Below are 22,684 nucleotides of genomic sequence, written 5' to 3'. Positions count from 1 at the left end.
TGATGCTAAAACATTCTGTCACATTTTGGGGACCCCAAAAAGTGGGTGGAGCCACAAACAACCAATCAGATTTTCCCTATTGACTTCAATGGGAAAATGTAAACAGCTGTAGTTCTCACTGTATTAAAGGCAGAGTTCCCAGACTTGGCACAGTGGGTCACTGGGTGACTGGGGTGAAAATTTGGCAAGGTGGGCGGAGCCACATGCAGCCAATCAGACACATAGCCAACATCCTGTGGTTTCTTCAGAAACAACACCGTCTCCCTCATTGGGAGCCCTGTCCCTCTTTCCTCCTCATTTGTCCCTCTTTCAGGACTTTGTCCCTCTTTCTATGTAAATATATGTATTTCTCTACTAAAAAATGTTTGTTTGACTCTAAACCTTATTCCTATCCTTTAAATTGATGTATTACTAATTTTAAAATGTTAAAATTAAAGAAAACGAACCAGGATAGAAAGGACCAGTGTGGTTTGAATTATAAAACATATTTTTCTTATGAAATCTTTATGGTATACGTAACTAGGGTTGTGACAGGGGCGTGGTCAGAGGTGTGGTAGGGGCGTGGCTTAAGTGCCCCTCTTTCTCATCTCAAAAAGTTGGGGGGTATGACTTACAGTATACAGTGATGTGAAAAACTATTTGCCCCCTTCCTGATTTCTTATTCTTTTGCATGTTTGTCACACTTTAGGCTAATTTCACACCAGGACGTTGCGTTAGAGGGGGCGTTAAGGTCGCATAACGTCCCCCTAACTCAACGCCTGGTGGTGCTGGATCTGGACGTCAGAGTGAGCCGCGTTGTGCAGCTCACTCTGGCGTCAGTGATGCCGTGATGCGCACTCTTGTGCGCATGCGGCATCACGTGGTCCCGCCGGCCAATCGCCGCACAGAGCGGCTGCTCCAGGATGTAAACACTGCACGTCATAACGTGCAGTGCATATTAATTAGCCATGTGCCTGCCCGCTCTCCGCTCCTCCCCAACATTAGTGAGCATGTGCAAGCAGTGAGCCGCGTCTAAAGTACTGCATGCAGTACGTTGCCTTGTGACGCAGCGTTACAATGTAACGCAACGTCCGCACTGTGAACAGCCCCATTGATTTTTCATTACTGTGCGGTGGGCTGCGTTACAGGCTGCTCTAACGTGCGCCTGTAACGTCCCACTGTGAAACAGCCTAAATGTTTCTGCTCATCAAAAACCGTTAAATATTAGTCAAAGATAACATAATTGAACACAAAATGCAGTTTTAACCACTTCACCACTGAGGGGTTTTACCCCCTGACCACCAGAGCAATTTTCACCTTTCAGCGCTCCTTCCATTCATTCGTCTATAACTTTATTATTACTTATCCCAATGAAATGAACTATATGTTGTTTTTTTTGCCACCAATTAGGCTTTCTTTAGGTGGGACATTATGCCAAGAATTATTTTATTCTAAATGTGTTTTAATGGGGAAATAGGAAAAAATGTGGGAAAAAATTATTATTTTTCAGTTTTCGGCCATTATAGTTTTTAAATAAAGCATGCTACTGTAATTAAAACCCATGAAATGTATTAACCAATTTGTCCCGGTTATAAAACCATTTAAATTATGTCCCTATCACAATGTTTGGCGACAATATTTTATTTGGAAATAAAGGTGCATTTTTTCAGTTTTGCATCCATCCCTAATTACAAGCCCGCAGTTTATAAAGTAACAGTGTTATACCCTCTTGACATAAATATTTAAAAAGTTCAGTCCCTAAGGTAACTATTTTTTTTTTTAATTGTATTTTTTTTTTTTTTTTTTTATTTACAAAAAAAAAAAAAAAAATTGGGGAGTGTGGGAGGTAATGAGTTAATTTATTGTGTAAATGTAATGTTTGTATATGTAAAATGCTTTTAGGGTGTAGTTTACTATTTGGCCACAAGATGGCCACAGAGTGTTTGTTTACATGCGACCTGTAAGCGTCCGCAAGGACGCTTACAGGAAGCAGTAGGAGGCTGGGAGACTCACAATGATCTCGCTGTTTCTGAAAGAAGCAGCAGATCATTGCGGGGGCTAGATCAACGAACGGGAATGGATTTTCCCGTTCATTGATCTCCAAGCGGGCGGCGGCGTGCGCGGGCGGCGGCGTGCGCGCGCACGAGCGGCGGTAGCGCGGAAGGTACGGATTTCTCCGTCCCTGGTTTTTTAGGAGGGAAAAAAGGGGCGGAGAAATTCGTACCGCTGGGGGTAAAGTGGTTAAATGGTGGTTTTTATTATTTAGTGAGAAAAAAAATCCAAACCTACATGGCCCTGTGTGAAAAAGTGATTGCCCCCCTTGTTAAAAAATAACTGTGGTTTATCACACCTGAGTTCAATTTCTGTAGTCACCCCCAGGCCTGATTACTGCCACACCTGTTTCAATTCAAGAAATCACTTAAATAGGAGCTATCTGACACAGAGAAGTAGACCGAAAGCACCTCAAAAGCTAGACATCATGCCAAGATCCAAAGAAATTCAGGAACAAATGAGAACAAAAGTACTGTAATTGAGATCTATCAGTCTGGTAAAGGCTATAAAGCCATTTCTAAAGCTTTGGGACTCCAGCGAACCACAGTGAGAGCCATTATCCACAAATGGCAAAAACATGGAACAGTGATGCATCTTCCCAGGAGTGGCCGGCCGACCAAAATTACCCCAAGAGCGCAGAGAAAACTCATCCGAGAGGCCACAAAAGACTCCAGGACAACATCTAAAGAACTGCAGGCCTCACTTGCCTCAATTAAGGTCAGTGTTCACGACTCCACCATAAGAAAGAGACTGGGCAAAAACGGCCTGCATGGCAGATATCCAAGGCGCAAACCACTTTTAAGCAAAAAGAACATTAAGGCTCGTCTCAATTTTGCTAAAAAACATTTCAATGATTGGCAAGACTTTTGGGAAAACACCTTGTGGACCGACGAGACAAAAGTTGAACTTTTTGGAAGGTGCGTGTCCCGTTACATCTGGCGTAGAAGTAACACAGCATTTCAGCAAAAGAACATCAAACCAACAGTAAAATATGGTGGTGGTAGTGTGATGGTCTGGGGTTGTTTTGCTGCTTCAGGACCTGGAAGGCTTACTGTGATAGAGGGAACCATGAATTCTACTGTCTACCAAAAATTCCTGAAGGAGAATGTCTGGCCACCTGTTCGTCAACTCAAGCTGAAGCGATCTTGGGTGCTGCAGCAGGACAATGACCCAAAACACACCAGCAAATCCACCTCTGAATGGCTGAAGAAAAATAAAATTAAGACTTTGGAGTGGCCTAATCAAAGTCCTGACCTGAATCCTATTGAGATGTTGTGGCATGACCTTGAAAAGGCGGTTCATGCTAGAAAACCCTCAAATAAAGCTGAATTACAACAATTCTGCAAAGATGAGTGGGCCAAAATTCCTCCAGAGCGCTGTAAAAGACTCGTTGCAAGTTATCGCAAACGCTTGATTGCAGTTATTGCTGCTAAGGGTGGCCCAACCAGTTATTAGGTTCAGGGGGCAATTTCTTTTTCACACAGGGCCATGTAGGTTTGGAGTTTTTTTTCTCACTAAATAATAAAAAACATCAATTATTGTTCAGTTATGTTATCTTTGACTAATAGTTAACGGGTTTTGATGAGCAGAAACATTTAAGTGTGACAAACATGCAAAAGAATAAGAAATCAGGAAGGGGGCAAATAGATTTTCACATCACTGTATAGTAATGTTCCTGCTTTCAGCATCAGAAAAACTTCCTATTGTTGTATATTGGATTGGAACCCTGCTCTCCCAGTGTTGCATAGTCTAGGCTTTTTTTAGATATGCGGAATCCTTCCAGAGCATTCTGGGAGATCAGGTATGTTTTCTACTGGCTTCAGCACACTCTGTAAACAAACATTTTGCAGAGCCACACCTCACAGGACTAAAGATGTCACCATGGGATTGTCAGAATGTAAATCGGGGTGGGGAAAGATTTTAAGATTAACAAACACTAACTAAATTATTTGTAAATAAATGTAGTGAGAAGAGAAGAAATTTTATTAAGTCATTTTCGTTACAGTTCCTCTTTAAAATTGTGACCAGTCACACCCAAAAAATGTAAGCAGTTACTGTAGTTCCTGCTATTGAGGAGCAATTAAAAATTAGACTTCTGCTTCACTCTTCTGAATGAGCCCTTATATGTCTCCACTGGTGTGGAATGTCCTTGTGTCTGTGTCCCATCCAGGGTCATCTCTGGGGCTCTAGGCTGAGAGACTGCAGAGCTTACCTGTGATTGTATGATCACAAGACGGATTGTGCTGCGATGTACATTCATAGTAATCAGAAATGACCTAAAGCTTTCACCATCCTCTTTCTTTATATAGTACCTCTGAGGCCAGAAACCCACTGGGAGCGCTTTGTAAGCGTGAGTGATTTGAAAAAGCTCTTGCTAATGCAATGTTATGGGGGATTTTTATAAAATCACATCGCTCAAGTGGGATCACACCCATAGCATTACATTAGCTAGAGCTTTTCAAATCACAAAGCGCTCAGAAAAGCTCTCCTAGTGGGTTTCTAGCCTCAAAGTGATTTTGTATTTAAAGGAAAGGAGGCGTTAGCTTAAAGGACAACTGAAGTGAGAGGGATATGGATGCTTCTATATTTATTTCCTCTTAAACAATACCAGTTACCTGGCAGCACTGCTGATCTATTTGGCTGCAGTAGTGTCTGACGCACACCAGAAACAAGCATGCAGCTAATCCTGTCAGATCTGACAATAATGTCAGAAACACCTGATCTGCATATGCTTGTTCAGGGTGTATGGCTAAAAGTATCAGAGGCAGAGGATCAGCAGGATAGCCAGGTAACTGGTATTGTTTAAAAGGAAATGAATATGGCAGCGTCCATATCCCTCTTGATTCAGTTGTCCTTTAAAGGGAAACAAGCACCACTGGCCCTGGTTGCTAAAATTGTGCTTATTTCACTTTAATGGTATGGCCAATAGAGATGATTAGGGAGGTGCCAGTAACTACGGCATGGTATTCAAATGCATTAATTTCCTTTCTATTTTGGGAAGTCAGAGCAGCTGCACACTTGTTCTGGGTCACTAATACATTTTTGTAGGCTGAGGATCAGCACATTTGCCAAGAAAAAAAAAGTATGCTTTATAAAAGGTTTCAGCATTGTTTCCACCCACCCCACTGAAGTTGTGTGCTGTTTTGCTGCACACACCTAATACATTGGTATAAGTAGGGTTTATCTATCTCTCTCTGCGTAGCGGGAATCTGCATTTATTAATGAATGTACAGTGTAATCCGCAATGAGATTTTACAGATATTTATGATATGCATTACTTCTGGTAAGCAGATAATCCATGGCTGTATCTGTCCTTCAGTTTGACCAATACCATGGGGAACTGTCATTTATTTTCTGTAGTTTGGTTCACTATAAATTACATCTGCTACTACATTACAGTAAACTAAAGTATTGATAGTGCTGAAATGTAAGCATCTTGTAGTGCCTGCATGCATTGCTAATGATCCTCTCATCCATTCTCGTGTTCTTGGGAGTCCCTGGTTTACACTGTACAAGAAAGATTAAGGGCCTTTTTCCACTAGCCTGCGATGCTTCTGATCGCAAATCGCAAGGTACATTAAACTAATGGAAACTGCAGCAGCAATTTCCATTAGTGAGATCCGATTGCGATGCGATTTTGGTCAAAGCGCAATCGTCGTCCTGCCGCGTTTTGTATGCGATTGAGCTGGACTATAATGAGTATAGTAGCTCAATCGCAATCGCATGGTGGAAATTGAAACGCAATTGCGATCGCGATCGGAATCGCGATCGCATTTCATAGTGGAAAAGAGCCCTAAGGGCCCATTTCCGCTAAGTACGAATTTGCAATGCTATTTTTATTTTATTTATTATCTTTTATTTTACTTCATATGTACTGTATACTAGACCCGTGCTTGACACATTTTGGCAAGTTAGAGGCAAAAATTACCTGAAAATTAATTAAACCACTTTTGCACAGAAATCCTGCTGAAATTGAATGCCGGGGAGGTTAATGTACCTTAAAGTGAACCTCCAGACTAAAAATCTAATCAACAGCACTGAAAAGGCTTGGCGTTTCTTTAAGGGCTCATTTCCACTATCGCGAATTCGCATGCGTTTTTCGCATGCAAATTCGCATAGCAATACAAGTGAATGGGACTGTTTCCACTTGTCAGGATTCCTTTGCGTTTTTCTGTGCAGAAAAAATTCGCATGGCAGAGCCATCAGAATTCGCATGCCGCATACCGCTATGCGAATCGCATACAATGTATTTAATAGGAAATTCGCCTGAGGTTTGGGTATGCGAATTTTCATGCGAATTTTCATGCGAATTCGTATAGAAACAATGGAAAAGCACTGCAGCACTGCCATGGTTAAATTCGCATACATCGTCATCCATGCGAATTCGCGTGCAAATACGCATGAAAATTCGCATGGACCCCATGCGAATTTCGCATCTGCATGCGAGTTTGTACCGCGGCGATTCGCACCGCACAAGTGGAAATGCAGCCTAACAGTTTCACAGCATCAGAACTTTTTTTTTTTCTTACCCAAGCCTCATTTTTAGCTGCACAGAAAAAAGCTGCCCGGGTATTTTTCCCCTGATGCTATGCAAAGCATGATGGGATTTCTGATGTTGTTGTGTTTGTTCTGTTGTTTTGGTGCAATTTTTTTTTATTTTGAATTTGAGATTTGAAGCCTAGCACACGCAGCTGGGAGGGGTGATCAGGACACAGGACAGTTGGAACTGTGTCTCATGCTCCCTGTCGCATCCTTTCAACCAAAAATATGGCGGCCATGAAATCACAAACATTTGCCTGTTCTTATTAGAAATTTAACAGGGTGGATAAGAGATTATATTACCTATCTATTTTAATTAACATAACTAATATAACTTAATGACAGTATGTTTGTTTAGGTTAAAGTTCCCCTTTAAGGTAAATGACTTGAAGTGGAGGAAAAAAGCTCAATTGAAATGAATTGAAAATTCAGTTTGTATGAAATATAAGTCCTATAAACTTGTATTGAAGGGACCAAAAGAATGGTCATAAATATCTGAAGTGGCGAACATGCGTTTCCTCTACTCTTGACAGTGGTGGGCTCCTTCAGTAAAGTGAGCAAAGGGTTAGAAAGTGGACCTTACATATTTTTGGTGGGCAGTTCTTCTGGTCTCATTTTAAAACTTGGGAACAATGGAAATAAAGAACCTTGGAAAAGAGATATTTATTAAATGGTAATGATCACCATAAGGCTAGAAAATCATCTGTTCTCAGCTTTAAAAACAAAACCCCAATGTCTTTGATTGTTGTCTTGGTTATACATTGGCCCTAAAAAGCGTTTTGTTACTTTGCGCTCTGTCCTCCTCTGTGGGACAACTCAGTCTAGGAATGTCGATCATTGTTTCAGGACACTAAAGTTCTGTACTGGAATCGGACTGATAGTGGTGGAGATTAATGTATGAAATATTGGGCTTAACTCAGAAATTTGATATCAGTTTGAATTGTGTTCACCACATGGACTTTTCTGTGAGATTATTGTGACTATGTCCAGGTGCTACAAGTAGTTGGCTGCCCTCTATAGTAATGATGATTTGGCCATGGTTCTGAATGTTTCAGGGTCACTTTGATTATGTGTTTAATTTTCAGCTTTATCTGAAATCCACTTTTGGAACATTCCAACATTTTGAAATTAGTAGCAGATGTTTGCAGATTCTGATTTACTAACTAATTTACATAGGAAATTGTTTAACATCCAAGTACATCCGTGTGTAGTGTTCACATGAAGGAAAGAGGGAAAGCCTACATTCCTCAGTCCTTCACCTGCCAAGTTGTAATGGAGTGCTTTAACTGAGACTTGTGCTGACACTAATGGATGTTGGAGTTGAATAAGTTAGAATGGTTTCTGGCCGCAGTTTCCATAACAGCCATTTTTTTTCTTCCATGCGGTTGGTTTCAGATAGGAAGTCAGGCAAAAAAAGCCTTCTACTCTTCTATAAAGTATAAGGTGGAAATAAACACAATAATAATCAAGTGGATTACTCCTCCATTGGGGAGGATAATATAATTGAGATCAGTCACGCTTCCTTGCTTTTATAAATAGGCCCATGTAGTCATCTGTTTAAAGTGTACCAGAGATGTCGGCGTAAAAAGGTTTGATACTTACCCGGGGGTTTCCTCTAGCACCAATGCGTCCCACGCCACCCTCCCGAGTGCCTCCGTTCAGCCGCAATCACTCCCGGGTGAACTGGCTCCGTTGCACCAGTCGGCTCTTCCGCAAATGCGTGGCCCTATCGCGCATGCGCAGAAGAACCGACTGGTGCGACTGAGCCCGTTTACCAGGAGTGATTGCGGCTGAACGAAGGCTTTCAGGAGGACGGCGTGGGACACATCAGCGCTCATGGGGTTGGAGGAAGCCCTGAGTAAGTATCAAATATTTTTACGCAGACGTCTCTGGTTTCCTTTCCATCTCAAAATGTTACACTTGAATGAGCCAAGAGTTCCTAACAAGTGACCACTGCTTTCTCGAATTAATAGAATACAACTTTTTTTCTCCCCAGGAAATGTCTTGTAATCTTCTATGTCATCTATTCTTTTTAGGTTACATGAGGCTACTGACTATCCTTGGAGGCCATCTGTTTCCCCATTTGAATTCCAGAAGATGCTTCAGAATCTGACAGCCATCAAAATCCGAGGAACATACAGTGAAAGAAGTAAGACTAGGCTCGATTCTAATCTATACACTGGGAAGAAGGGAGTTTCATGTGGGTTACCTTCTATACAATACAATAACATTTCTATAGCGCTTTTCTCCCATAGGACTCAAAGCGCTTAGGCTCTCTCAGATTCAGTAATTAGTAGGATGATGTATTCACACAACAAAAGTTATATTTCTGCAAATGCCAAACTGAACAGGTGGGTTTTAAGTCTGGATTTAAACACGTCTAGGGATGGAGCTGTCCTGATCTGAGGAGTTCCAAAACGTAGGGGCAGCATGAGAGAAGGCTCTGGGACCAAAAGTTTCCAAGTGGACTCTGGGTATGACTAGATTATTAGAACCTGTGGATCTGAGAATGCGGGGATTGCTACGCAGCTGCAGCATTTCTTTAATGTATCCAGGGCCTAGATTATTCAGGGATTTAAATGTCAGTAGGCCGATCTTGAATAGGACCCTCCATTCTATAGGTAGCCAGTGAAGGGAGTGCAGGACTGGCGTTATGTGGCAGTGACGGGGTTGGTTGGTTAGCAGTCTGGCAGCAGTATTCTGTATCAGCTGTAGGCGGTACAAGACCTTTTTTGGAAGGCCAGTGTAGAGAGCATTGCAGTAGTCCAGTCGGGATGTGATGAAGGCGTGGACTAAGGTTGGCAAATCTTCTGGGGGTATGAGGTGCTTGATTTTTGCAATGTTCTTCAGGTGAAAATAGGATGATTTCACCACAGCAGAGATTTGAGTTCTGAAGTTTAAATCCCCATCAATTAGAACTCCCAGGCTACGCACATGATCAGAGCTGCGTAGATCCGTGCCTCCTATTCCCAGTGGTGAAGACTGCAAGTTAAGTTGTTTTGTTATCATGCTCTGCCCTCCAATCAGAAGGACTTCAGTTTTGTCTGCATTTAGTTTCAGTTAGTTGTCATTCATCCATTTCTGTAGTTCACGTAAGCAGGCGTTTATAGTTAGAGTTGGGTCTGTCACACCAGGCTTGAAGGAAAGATATAGTTGGGTGTCGTCTGCATAGCAGTGGTATGTGAGGCCATGTTTTTGGATTAGTTTTCCCAGCGGTAACATGTAAATCGTGAAAAGCAAGGGAGAGAGGATTGAGATACTTAAAGAGAACCAGAGATGAAGCACCCTTTTGTATTTTACCTTATAAATCAGTGGGAACATGACAGTAAACACCTAATCTGCCCTTTGTTTCATTGTTCTCTGTGTAATCTGACTGTTATCACGTCTGATAAGAATCCCCGACTGAGAAGTCAGGCTGCTCCGTCTAGCTTTGCTACAGAAAGATTATAGCTAAGTCTGTCTTCTGTGGTGTTATTTCAAGCCCAAGCCTGCCCCCTTGTGGCTTTGCTATAATGACTCAGCAATAATCATTCCCAGCAAAGCCAGATTTAATTGCTCAGTCTGGGATTCTTGTGACTGCTGTTAACAGACACTTTTAGCAGTGAGGAGGAAACAGAGAGCATGGTAAGTGTTTTCTCTAATGTTCTTACTGATATACATGGTAAAATACACAAGGGTGCTTCCTCTCTGGTTCCCTTTAAAGAGACTCTGAAGCGAGAATAAATCTCGCTTCAGAGCTCATAGTTAGCAGGGGCACGTGTGCCCCTGCTAAACCGCCGCTATCGCGCCGCTAAACAGGGGTCCCTTCACCCCCAAACCCCCCACTGCAACACTTTGTCACAGACTTGGTCGCTCCTGGAGGCAGGGCTAACGACTGCAGCCCTGCCTCCAGTCGCGTCTATCAGCGGCGCATCGCCGCCTCTCCCCCGCCCCTCTCAGTGAAGGTAGACTGAGTGCGGTGGGGGAGAAGCGGAGATAGGCGCTGACACGCGCGTCGGCGCAGGGCTGCGGCGGTTAGCCCTGCCCCAACCAGGAAGTGCTCCCCCGCTGCACCGAGGGGATTTGGGGGATCAGGGACCCCCGTTAAGCCGCGGGATAGCGGCGGTTTAGCAGGGGCACACATGCCCCTGCTATCTATGAGGTCTGAAGCGAGATTTATTCTCGCTTCAGACTCGCTTTAAGTGATACAGGAGTGGACAGGAAGGGCCCCATAGACACTTTGTGGGTTCTGCCACTCAAGAAGGATTGGAACCACTGAAGAACTATGCCATTAATGCCGCAGTATTCCTGTAGCCTGTTTATCAAGATGCCATGGTCAACTGTATCAAAGGCTGCAGAAAGGTCTAGCAGTATGAGGATCGAGCACTCTCCTCTGTCTCTTGCCATGAGCAGGTGGTTGCATATTTGGATGAGGGCAGTTTCAGTGCTGTGGTGTTTCCTGAAGCCGGACTGAAATGGGTCATAACTGTTGTTTTGTAGGATTTTGGCTTCTAGCTGTAGGTAAACAGCTTTTTCAATTAGCTTGCCCAGAAAGGGGAGGTTAGAGACTGGTCTGTAGCTGGTCATTGCATCTGGGTCCAGGGAGGGTTTTTGAGGAGAGGCCTGATGATTGCTTCCTTCAGTAAAGCAGGAAATATCCCTGATTGTAAGGAACAGTTAACAATTTTTAGGAATACCGGGACGAACAGGTCGAGACAGTTCAACATGAACCTTCTGTACCCTTCCCAAAGATGGTCTATACTTAGAATCCTAAAATGATTCCCCTAGTAGCCGTGGCTTCAGCCACTGGCTCCTTCTGCCCTTCCGGCTCAGTAGGTGGCAGTGTTTCCTAACTGGAGCAGGCTCTTCATAGTCCTCCTGAATGGCCTCAATGAAGTCATCACATCTTTGCATCATGAAAAGGTATTGATCAACATTGAGAATGGCGTAGGGTAAACAGTCAGGAATTCACTTGTAATGCAGAACTTCAGTTAATTTTGCTTTTATCCATTTGTCCTTTTTTTGTTGTTGTTTCTTTGGTATCCCCCCCCCCCCCCCCCTCCATCCAGCTATAAACTTTCATAGCTTAGCTTGACTGCTGTAAGCAGCTGAAATCTGATTAGCTCCGGTTAGTAACTTCACAGAAGTTTTTATGCCTTGGCTATTCCGCAGTGTCCCATGTCTTTATCTGCTGATGAAATGTTGATAATTCGTAGTTACAAGTCCAGAACAAGCTGGGGTTTCACATAATCTAAACAGACACTGTTGCTGTGTGTACACCGGCTGCTTGTCCAGTGAGATTTCTGTGGATAAGCAGTTTGCTTTTAACACTAGGCTTCAATCCTCCTTCATGTCCTTATCATGTATTGTTAGGCTTCTGTGTGAATGGACAGCCATGACAAGTGGATTTTAAGCGCAGCGGTTAAGCAGCAGGCAACCTGCAGGTCTGGCCTATTGTGGAGCGTATAATACTTGCCAAGCATGATGCAAGTTATTCATGGACAGCGCCAGGTTGCCTAAGCCTACATAACTGACTCCATAACTTCATTTGGAGCTCTCCTCCTCTTGGCTTGATATTCGTACTCAGGTCTAACTGTCTCCTTTTTGTTTTCTTTTGTCTTTCCTTCTGTGCAGATGCTGGTTTTCTGGAGGAGGTTACCTTGGTAACAGCTCAGCGTGGTTTCAGTGATCCGGCACCATGGGTGGAGGTGTGTAGCTGTCCTGTTGGCTACATTGGACAGTTCTGTGAGACCTGTGCTCCTGGTTACCGGCGAGAGAATCCCAGCCTTGGCCCATACAGTCCCTGTGTTCTTTGTACTTGTAATGGCCACAGCGAAACATGTGACCCTGACACAGGTGAGATGGAGACAAGTAAATTTTTACTGTATTTAAGGGCCTAATACAATGTGCGGCCGGCCACAGATGATGCTCAATGACAATAATTTAAAAGCAACTAAGTGTACTTTGTAGAAATACAAAAGGGGGACAGTGTTCAAAAATACTAAATAATTTATTAAAACAAAGTACAATGCCAGGACGGAGGGAGAATTACAGCGCTGGATCTCAGGGAGGTGAGTAAGTTCAAGGTTGCTGCAGATCTCGTTGTATGATTTTTTTTTTTTCCCCTGGTTTTAGGGTCTAAAAGCATGTGAAAAAATGACAAAGCTTTTAGACCCTAAATTCCGGAAATAATCATACCGCCAGGAAGGTTAACTTTATGAACAGACCACAGATTAAAAGTAGCAAAAAAGTGACAAGGAACAAAGTCAGGATTTCTAAGAAGCCCTGTCATTAAACAGTTACCGGATTATAGGGAATATTTCAAGTGATAGCTTTTCCATAATGCTAATGTGTATACCGAGAACACATTAATCCTAATAGCTGTTATATTCGACTGTTATGACCACATTATTCCTCTGAGTAAAAGTGGGAAGAGTAGGTCAGGCTCTAGTTTAACCATGATGGAAGTATTTTAAAGTGCAAGCTTCATAGTAAAGTTCTACTTTCCTTCTCTGTGCAGGAGTATGCGACTGTCAGCATAACACAGCAGGTCCTCACTGTGAGAGGTGCAGTGAAGGTTTCTATGGAGACAGCACTGATGGGACCAGCTCAGACTGTCAGCCATGTCCCTGCCCTGGAAGATCCAGTTGTGCGGTGGTACCGCGCACCAAGGAGGTCGTCTGCACCAACTGCCCATTGGGAACAACAGGTGAGTCTCGTTTGTACTTATTCAGCAGTTTTTTAAAGTATATGTATATCAACGGGTCACCAGAAAGTATAGTAGGGATGATCAATGATATGCAAATATTTCTAAGTTTATGCAAATATATGCAATTTTCTATGCAAATCTATGCAGCTTGAAAATAGTTGCATAGAAATTTGCATAAACTTGGAAATATTTGCATCTCATTGCTAGAGTATAGTGATGCGCAAGTGTTTTCCTGCTCACAGCATCCAGCAGAATAATCCACCACCAGCTGTGCAATACCAAATGTCATGCACTCCAATACAAGAATTAATTGTGAGGAAAAATACTTACACAGCTTCCAAATCTCTACAGGAGAAGCCTAGTGATGTATTGTTGTGTATTTGCAGGTAGGCCTTATATATACAGGCAGATCTCCAGCCAACCTTTTGGGCAATCCACCATTTTAATCGTTCACATTGCTAATCGATCAGGCAGGAATTTCAGATGAACATAACCATGTACAGAGACTCTTCCACAAGATCTTCTGTTACCGGCAAGCTTCTTGCTCCAGTCACATTCGATTGATTTGTTATTTGCACATGCGCACTGTATGACCGCTCAATATATTTACCAGCATGTCTTATCACTGGATGACCAATGTAATTATTTTCTCAGGTTTTTTTTCTAATTTTTTTGGCAATCTTATTCACTTCTGAGCAGTAGACAATCCGTCCCTTTGATTGGATTGTTCATCATCTGGAAGTAAATAGTGGTTTATGTATATACTCCACATGTTGCTTGAGCCAGCAGTATACAGAGATTTTACTTTATATTTTTAGCCACCTTTTCATTTATTCATATGTTTTAGTCCTCCGGACCAGAACTAATCAGCACTATGCATTTGCCTGTAGGCAATATAATGTGTGGTAAAACAGGAAGTGGATGAGACACATGATCATGTAACCACAACCAGATAACTGGAGAATTTAAAAATCAATCATATGACCATTTACTACTTTTGCTTCCTAGACTTTACCTGCAGGAGAATTTTTTTTTTTTTTTTTAGAAATAGGCTATCTCTACTTAACGTGAACCTAATTTGAAAGTGTTATGGAGGCTGTCATATTTATTTCCTGTTAAACAATACCAGTTTCCTGGCAGCCCTGCTGATCTATTTGGCTGCAGTAGTGTCTGAATAACCCCAGAAACAAGCATGCAGCTAATCTTCTCAGTTCTGGCAATGTTTTCAGAAACACCTGATCTGCTGCATGCTATTTCAGGGTCTGTGGCTAAAAGTATTAGAGGCAGAGGATCAGCAGGACAGCCAGGCAACTGGTATTGCTTAAAAGGAAATAAATATGGCAGCCTTCATATCACTCTCATCTTGGGTTAACTTTAAGAATTCACCTTCTGTGAGGAAACTGTGAGGAGAAAAGGTAAAGGTGAATTGGTGATCTATGAGAGGAAAAAGGTGCAAGGGAAATAGAAACAACTGGAACACAAACAGACTTAACAAAGGTTAAAATTCTTCAGTATAGTGATGTTTTGTTACTGTATATTTCCGTGTGGAAGAAGTTTCCTCTCAGTTCCTGACTTTTGTGGCACCCATTAGAGGAAAGGAAAGTTTCTACTATGAAATTGTACTTCAGACAGCAATAATTAAACAGACAGAGGCTTTACCCCCCCCCCCCCCCCCTCTAGCTATGACTGTTTTATTTAATGTGTGAGTGACTGGTTTTACTTTGGGTAATATTAATATATTTGTCCTTATACTCTTTTAATAGGTAAAAGGTGTGAGCTTTGTGACGATGGCTATTTTGGGGACCCGCTGGGTGAGAATGGGGCACCCCGTCCTTGCCGGGCCTGCGAATGCAACAGTAACATTGACCCAAATGCTGTGGGGAACTGCGACCGGCTGACTGGAGAGTGCTTAAAATGTATTTACAACACTGCTGGCTTCTACTGTGACCGCTGCAGAGATGGATTCTATGGCAACCCCTTAGGACCAACCCCGGACCAAAAGTGCAAAGGTGAGCATGGCTTGTAACTGTGTGCTCAGCTGGGACCGAACAAATATTGTGGCAGCCACCAGGTCTGCTAGAAACAGGCATAACAATAGACTTTTAATAGAAATGCCTTTTCTCTGAAACGTATTACAAAAAACACAATCGCTATTCAAATCATTCTGTAACTGAATGTGAAATGATACCTATTCATTTCCGTGAAGAACCGGTTATAGATAGATTTGTATATATTCTTTGTGCACTGGCAGTATTATTATTTGTACTGAGAAATGGGTATGGATGTCTAAAGAGATGACCGTATTTATCTTCATACACTCCTGGACTTTGAGTCACTATAGTTTACAGCAGAGTAACCAAGCAGCTCAGGGTGACCCAAACCACTAGGAATGTATAGGGGTATAAAAGAGACAGAAAATCCCTCCTATTAATAAGCAATGCTTGGTGAAATTTGCCTTCTTAAAACAGAAGGAAATTTGCAATAATTCAGCTATACGTGAACATTTGTGGTTACCCACAATGCACCACCACTGAATATGCAAATTATCCCTTTTCGCCCCTGTAAGCCAGACAAGCATCCAGAACTGCTGGTGTATAGCAAGCCTATAGCTTTAAATATTACACAGCCACATCAACCCCACATGTAGACAGCCTGTTTCAGGTTTTGGCCCTCATCAGTACATGGCAGAGATTGATATGGCTGTATAGTTTACAGTTAACTGTTCAGCTACCATTCAAAGTAATGACAGGCTACTGACCTTCCTATGGTTCCTGCTGTCAGAAATGTTTGTCATACAGTAGCTGCTCATATGTCTTATCATAATTATCTAATTACTGTATTGAGAAAGGCTACACAGTCTGATTCCACACAACTGCAGAGAAACTGTGATTTATCGCCCTGGTTTATTAACCCTTACTGTAAAAATAAGAGAAAACCAATGCAGGCAAATGCAAAGTAGAATTGACACTATGTACACATTTATCTCATTTTGCTACACATTTTGGTAGTAGTAGTAACATCACTGTGTGTTATTACTTTTGACCCTTAGAAATAACAGGTAGGAGATATGATTCTCAACAGATTTTGTCCAGAAAATCGATGGCAAAAGTTTTGACCATTTGATAATTTACAGAAAACAATAATTCTCGTGCTAGTAAAATCATTAAAATTATTTGTTTTGAAAATTGGTTAGTGTATAGTTAGTATAAGTAAATCATTAATGTATGCATTACATTGGTTAAATTTTATTCATTTTATGACTATGAACAGATCTATAAATGTTATTGACTTATAACCCCCATTTTGCAGCCTGCAGCTGTAATTCCTTTGGCACAGTGAAGAGTCAGAGCACATGTAACCAGGTGACAGGCCAGTGTGAGTGCTTCCCACATGTGACAGAGAGAGACTGTTCCGCCTGTGAGCCTGGATACTTCAACCTCATGAGCGGCAGCGGCTGTGAGAAGTAAGTGCTCTGCAATGCCATGCCATTTTCTGTTACACACATTCCTTTCATTGATTGGTTAGTAACCTATCTTCAATATCCTCAATCCCCTAAAAGTGGCACTTTTTCTATGGATGAAAATCATTGGTATATGTGATGTGAAATTCTTGACCGACAGAGTAAACCGGTCTTCACAAAATACAGTCTAACCATCACATAACTGTAGCATTTTCAGGGTATCCGCACATAAAGGTTTGCTGTACCTGGACATTTTACACCTGGTATGCATGCATACACAGGTATGGGGTATACGTCATGTATCTTTAAGGAAAAGCAACACAGTGTTGGAGCACCTATTAGAACTCCCGCTAATAGGTGCCGTGAGTCTGTGCTGTTCGACAATTTGAAATTGACCTGAGGAACCTGCTCAAACCCTTGAAACATATTTAGTGCCCAACAAATATTATATTGATAACCCATTCCTCATGTGAGGTAAGATTTGTTTTAAATGGTTTTTAAACCTTTTATATCCCTGGGGCACCTCCTCTGATCCTTCCAGTCCTTTCCCCTGAGATTATTATCCAGAAGTTTTTTTTGAAGAGCAACCATCATAGACAGATCTGCGTGGGGATGAAATTCTCCACTTGTCTGTTACTATGGTTGCATTATAGCAACCAGGTTTTGTAAGCAGTAATTTAATAATCTCGTTATCTCTCTAACTCGGATACTACAGTATATTGGCACTCCTAGTGTCTTCTGTCTTTGTTCTTCTTGCTTTCCGGTAATAACAATGTTTACAGGTCAGACACATCCATATATTGCACATGCACACCACCCTAAACTATCTTGAGAATTACCCCATGTATTTTAAGTGACTCAGGAGCTACTTACAAGAAAAAAAGAAAGTTGTACTCTGCATTGGGATAGAGAGAGCGAGTGCTTTCACCCTCCCGACTTTTTTTAAGTATAGATACAGAAATGAGTCCTGCTATGTTATAACATCTTTGTATTTGTAGATGTGACTGCCATTCTCTCGGCTCTACAAATGGTCAGTGTGACATTCGTACTGGGCAATGTGAATGCCAGCCTGGCATCAGTGGACAGCGCTGTCAGCACTGTGAACCCAACCACTTTGGCTTTGGACCTGATGGCTGCAAACGTGAGTGTGTCATAAGGAATACTGAGATGTGACTAATTCAAATGTGACACAGTTTATTATAGTTGTGTTCTATTTCTCACTTGTGTTGCACAGCATGTGATTGTGATCCAGAGGGCTCCATTACACTGCAGTGCAAGGAGGACGGCCGTTGTGAGTGCAAAGATGGGTTTGTTGGGCTTCGTTGTGACCAGTGCGAGGAGAATTACTTCCGCAATCGATCAGGGCCCGGCTGTCAAGAGTGTCCAGCCTGCTACCGCTTAGTTAAAGACAAGGTGAGCCACCTGTTTGCAATACATGGCTGTATGTGCACCACTGCAGCCCTGTCGTCATTTTGTTTATCAGTTTCTTAAATACTCCTGTCGGTAACAGCATGTAGGATCAAGCTGGAATTTAACGTAAAAATTGAAAGAAACTACCGTATTTTTCAGACTATAAGACGCTCCTGACCATAAGACACACCTAGGTTTAGAGGACAAAAAACAGGAATAAAAATATATACTAAACCAGGTGCATCCAGGGTGAAGGGGCATCTTGTGGATTATGCCACCTTTGTACCTCTCGTGCCTCTTTGTCCCCCCCCCTTGTGTCCTCCTCGATGCCCCTTTGTGTCCCCCTGTGTCCTCCTCTGCATAGGTACAGTACAGGGAGTCCCCAACATTGCATCGGGTTGGAGGTTCGTATTGGCAGGCATTCACAATTCAGGAACCCCCTGCATTTGGACCATAAGACGCAATGACTCCCCCCCCCCCCCCCCCTTCCCCCCCCCCACACACACACACACACACACACTTTTGGGGGCGAAAAAGTGAGTCTTATAGTCCAAAAAATACAGTAATCATTAGACTTAATCCTTGCATGATAGCCGGAGATACCTTCACATATATTGAAGTTGAGAAGTTAGGCATACACAGTGCAATGTTTATTCAATTTGGTAAACCAGTAATCTGTACTCTATTTAAAAAAAATCATTTGGGGAATATCAACAGTTGTTCTTTCTTGTTCCACTTTAACAGAAAACCTAAAAATAGATCAGAGTGAAACTAGCTTTGTACACCAGTGCCCCTGTGCTCAGCATACATGTAAAAAAGGTGCCTGGAAAAAAGGATGTGAGGATTGCCACTAGTGGAATATCAGTAAAGTTATGTAAATATTATATAAGTAAATATTCTACTATTTAAATCAAACCTACCACAAAGCCGAGATTTATGGCGCCTGCAGGTTTGCGTCAAAGAAGGGAAAGTAAATTTTAGGTGCCAAGGTCCCAAAAAAGGGCACCTGCAACCTTTTTCCTGCTTTGCTGTGCTCTTTGTAATTGAGGAGAATAATAATAATGCAAACATTACTGACTTGCGTGTCACATTACATTTCACGTGACACGCAAGTCGGGGAAGTCCTGATCTTGTCCACTTGTTCGGTGCTCAACAGCTGTAATCTGGAGTATTCGGGTGTTCCAAATTCGTTATGCCCAATTCGAACACCAACACTATTTGTGATGTTTCATCCTTGTGATTTTTAGGTGATGGAACAGAGAGCGAAGTTGCAAGAACTAGAGGAGCTCTTGAAGAACCTGGGAACTGGAGATGAAACAGTCACTGACCAGGACTTTGAGGAGCGACTCAGAGAGGCTGAGAAGGCTGTCACTGACCTCCTTATGGATGCCCAAGGAAGTAAAGGTGAAATCCTATTTCATTTAAATGCAGCTCCTTTCTACTTCCAATAAATTCTTATTGACACGAGTGTTTCTTCTCAGAAGTGGATCAGGGAATGCTGGACCGCCTTGCAGAGATAAATGCAACTCTCAGCTCGCAACTAGAGCGTCTGCAGAACATCAGGGATATGATCCGAGATACTGACAAACAGGCACAGGACGCTCGGGATCGTGTGGAGAGTACAGAACTTATTATCGAGTCTGCAAGGGAGCAGCTGGAGAAAGCCAAGGTGGCCATTGCTAACGTGGTGAGTTGCAGAGGAACCCCATGGGAAACAGAAAGCACTTTACATGAAACCGCATCCTAACTCTTTGCTTAGAATATTGGCTCATCTAATTATACCATTCCACTGATGCAGAGCATCTACCAAATACATAGCAACATACATCTCGAGTATTTTACACCTCATAGTGAGCCTGTGTTCAGTTACTGCACTTTAGTCTGCCAGGATGTATGACTGGCATAAACTTTTGTTGGGCTTCTATGCATCTTTCCATGCTTGAAGAGTGCTTTAGGAACTCCGACTCAAAGCTGCTGAAATTGCAACGGTCTCGTTTTAGCCCTTCCCAGTCCATGATTAGTCTGTTTTTTTCCCATCTTCTGGTTGGTTATTGATAGTGGTAAACTATCAGTAATGTGCAGGTCTAATTGTGAAAGGGCAGCTGATTTTGAAGCCAAACACAGGACTGCAGCTCACTTCATAAATACTTGGGTTCACTTTTCATGAGAACTTTAGTTTCTCAGGTTCTGTGCCTTGGATTTAGATTCTAGGACACTGTCACCCATGTGACCATGCATATGCAGCCATATCTAGAAGCCTGTGTGCCTCCTATACTGGTACTGGTCTCTTTAAAGTGAACCTTAAGTCAAATAAAAAAAATGAGTTTTACTCACCTGGGGCTTCCCTCAGCCCCCTGCAGCTGATCGGTGCCCACGTAGAGTCGCTCCGATCCTTCCTTACTGCAATAGCAGTATAGGGGGTGCTATTGTGGCTGGGAACGCGAAGAATCACTCACATTCCCAGCCTGTCGGTGGCTGACGACGAAACCGGAAGTGGCCGCCGGCGGGTCCAGGAGGATCGGAGCGACTCTACGTGGGCACCAATCAGCTGCAGGGGGCTGAGGGAAGCCCCAGGTGAGTAAAACTCATTTTTTAAATTTTTTTAAAGTGCCACTTTAAAGGAAACCCGAGGTGAGAGGAATATGGAGGTTGCCATATTTCTTTCTCTTTAAACAATACTTCTTGTCTGGTAGTCTTGCTGATGCTTCTGGTCGGTAGTGTCTGAGTCACAAACCAGAAACAAGCATGAAGTTAATCTTGTAAGATTTTTGTCAGAAACCTCTGATCTGTGTGATTGTTCAGTGGTCTTGGGTTTTCTACACCTGATCAAGTTACAGTAATTGTATACTTAAAACCTCATGATTACGGATTGCACCATAATCGGCACCATTTTTAAACCTGTGTCCTGTTTTGGGGCGGGGGTTACGCTGTGGTGCAACAGAAAATAATGCTCACATCATGCCTGCTCTTACTTGTGCAGTGTGTAATATGTGAGGGTTGTACAATTGCAGTGTCTTGTCCTTTTCATGGGTAGACGGTGGTGCAGCTGGTCTTCCTTAGGGTTTTAGTGATGTTACTTAGGATATGTTTCTATTATAAGCAAGTGAATCGCATATTTTCAGATGTAAAAATTGCATGCGAATGCAAATTCACATATGCTTACATGTCAATTTGTATGCATATTTTGTTTTGTTCGAGGAGAAAGTAGTACACCAGGCAGCACAGAGGCTTAGTGGTTAGCACTCTAGCCTTGCAACTCTGGCACTATGTGCATGGAGTTTGTATGTTCTCCCCCTGTGTCTGTGTGGGTGTCCTCTGAGCACACTGGTTTCCTTCCACATCCCAAAAAACATACAGATCAGTTCATTGGCTTCCCCTAAATTGGCCCTAGACTACAATATGTACAGTACACGATAGATACATACATACATAGATCTATCAATAAGGTAGGGGTTAGATTGTGAGCCCCTCTGAGGGACAGCTGAGTGAAAAGACAGTATACTCTGTACAGCGCTGCGGAAGACGTCAGCGCTCTATAAATACTGAATGCTAATGATTATTTGAGACTGTTAAATTTCGTCTTGTGACAAAATTAATAACTTGCCCAGTAACCATAGTTAGTAAAAGAGCTGACAACATTTATACAGTACACATTTCTGAAAAAAAGATCATCAGATAAGATCTGCAGTTAAATAATCCTATTCGCTATATCTTATTGGGAAGACTTTTTGATAGCTGTGAGCTATAAGAGAGGTTATCTCTGAAGACTACCATAAGGGCCTGGGACCCACAGGAGCTGTTTCAGCCCCGATTTTGCATCCGCAGACAACTCCAAAATTGCTAGGCTAACCTACAGCTTCTCATAGTTTACTTGATCGCTGTTTCAATTATGGCAAAAGCTTGCTCTAACAATGCACAATGTGTGTTTATTTTGTTCTTCAATCTCTTTTTTGAGTTTTGTAGTTCTGATTATGTGTATGCTTTAGCACAGAATGCCCTTTAAGAAAACAGTCAACTTTTACCAGAAGAGGCCCCCCTGGTAGTCATATGTCAATGTAACACTCCTTGTACTGTTGACCTTCCTCCTTGATTATCTGCCTACTTTTTTTTTTTAGTCAATTACCCCTCCAGAGAGTTCAGGCGATCCTAACAATATGACATTATTGGCGGAAGAAGCAAGAAAGCTTGCAGAAAAGTAAGTGTATTCCTGGTTATTAGAGATGAGCTTGAAATTTCCAGGGATTCAAAACTGACCTGATCAAAGCCAGTAGGTAATTATCTGGCAGCTGGTTAACCAAACAATAGTCTCTGGGTTTCCTTGGCGCCATTTCAAATCTGTTCAGTTACGTGCAAGCTGATTTTCTTGCTCATCTGTACTGTTGGGACATGGTAATGAAATATGAGAACCTATATAATATGTTTGCCATAACATACAGATCTCAGCCCACCTGTTAAATGGAAGCTGCACTAGCCATTAAATTCCACTAGATGTCACTCCAATAACTGGCAGCTGATTAACACAGCTGGGGGCTAAATTATTGATAGCTACTGGCTTT

At 42.3% G+C, this 22,684-nt stretch overlaps 1 protein-coding gene across 2 annotated transcripts in view; it reads left to right on the top strand.

Moving 5' to 3' along the window:
* LAMC1 (laminin subunit gamma 1) overlaps positions 1–22,684 on the top strand; it is a 214,148-nt gene that overhangs the window by 164,637 nt on the left and 26,827 nt on the right. For both annotated transcript variants that reach the window (XM_068239676.1, XM_068239677.1), the window contains exons 11-20: positions 8,607–8,719; positions 12,184–12,405; positions 13,070–13,258; positions 15,022–15,267; positions 16,568–16,721; positions 17,717–17,859; positions 17,953–18,131; positions 19,376–19,532; positions 19,610–19,815; positions 22,244–22,323. In XM_068239676.1, the coding sequence (XP_068095777.1) occupies positions 8,607–8,719; positions 12,184–12,405; positions 13,070–13,258; positions 15,022–15,267; positions 16,568–16,721; positions 17,717–17,859; positions 17,953–18,131; positions 19,376–19,532; positions 19,610–19,815; positions 22,244–22,323 (1,689 nt within the window). The remainder of the gene's footprint in view (positions 1–8,606; positions 8,720–12,183; positions 12,406–13,069; positions 13,259–15,021; positions 15,268–16,567; positions 16,722–17,716; positions 17,860–17,952; positions 18,132–19,375; positions 19,533–19,609; positions 19,816–22,243; positions 22,324–22,684) is intronic.

The sequence above is a fragment of the Hyperolius riggenbachi genome, chromosome 6 (assembly GCF_040937935.1).
Source record: "Hyperolius riggenbachi isolate aHypRig1 chromosome 6, aHypRig1.pri, whole genome shotgun sequence".
NCBI lineage: Eukaryota > Metazoa > Chordata > Amphibia > Anura > Hyperoliidae > Hyperolius > Hyperolius riggenbachi.
This window is presented reverse-complemented; position numbering and strand designations above follow the sequence as displayed.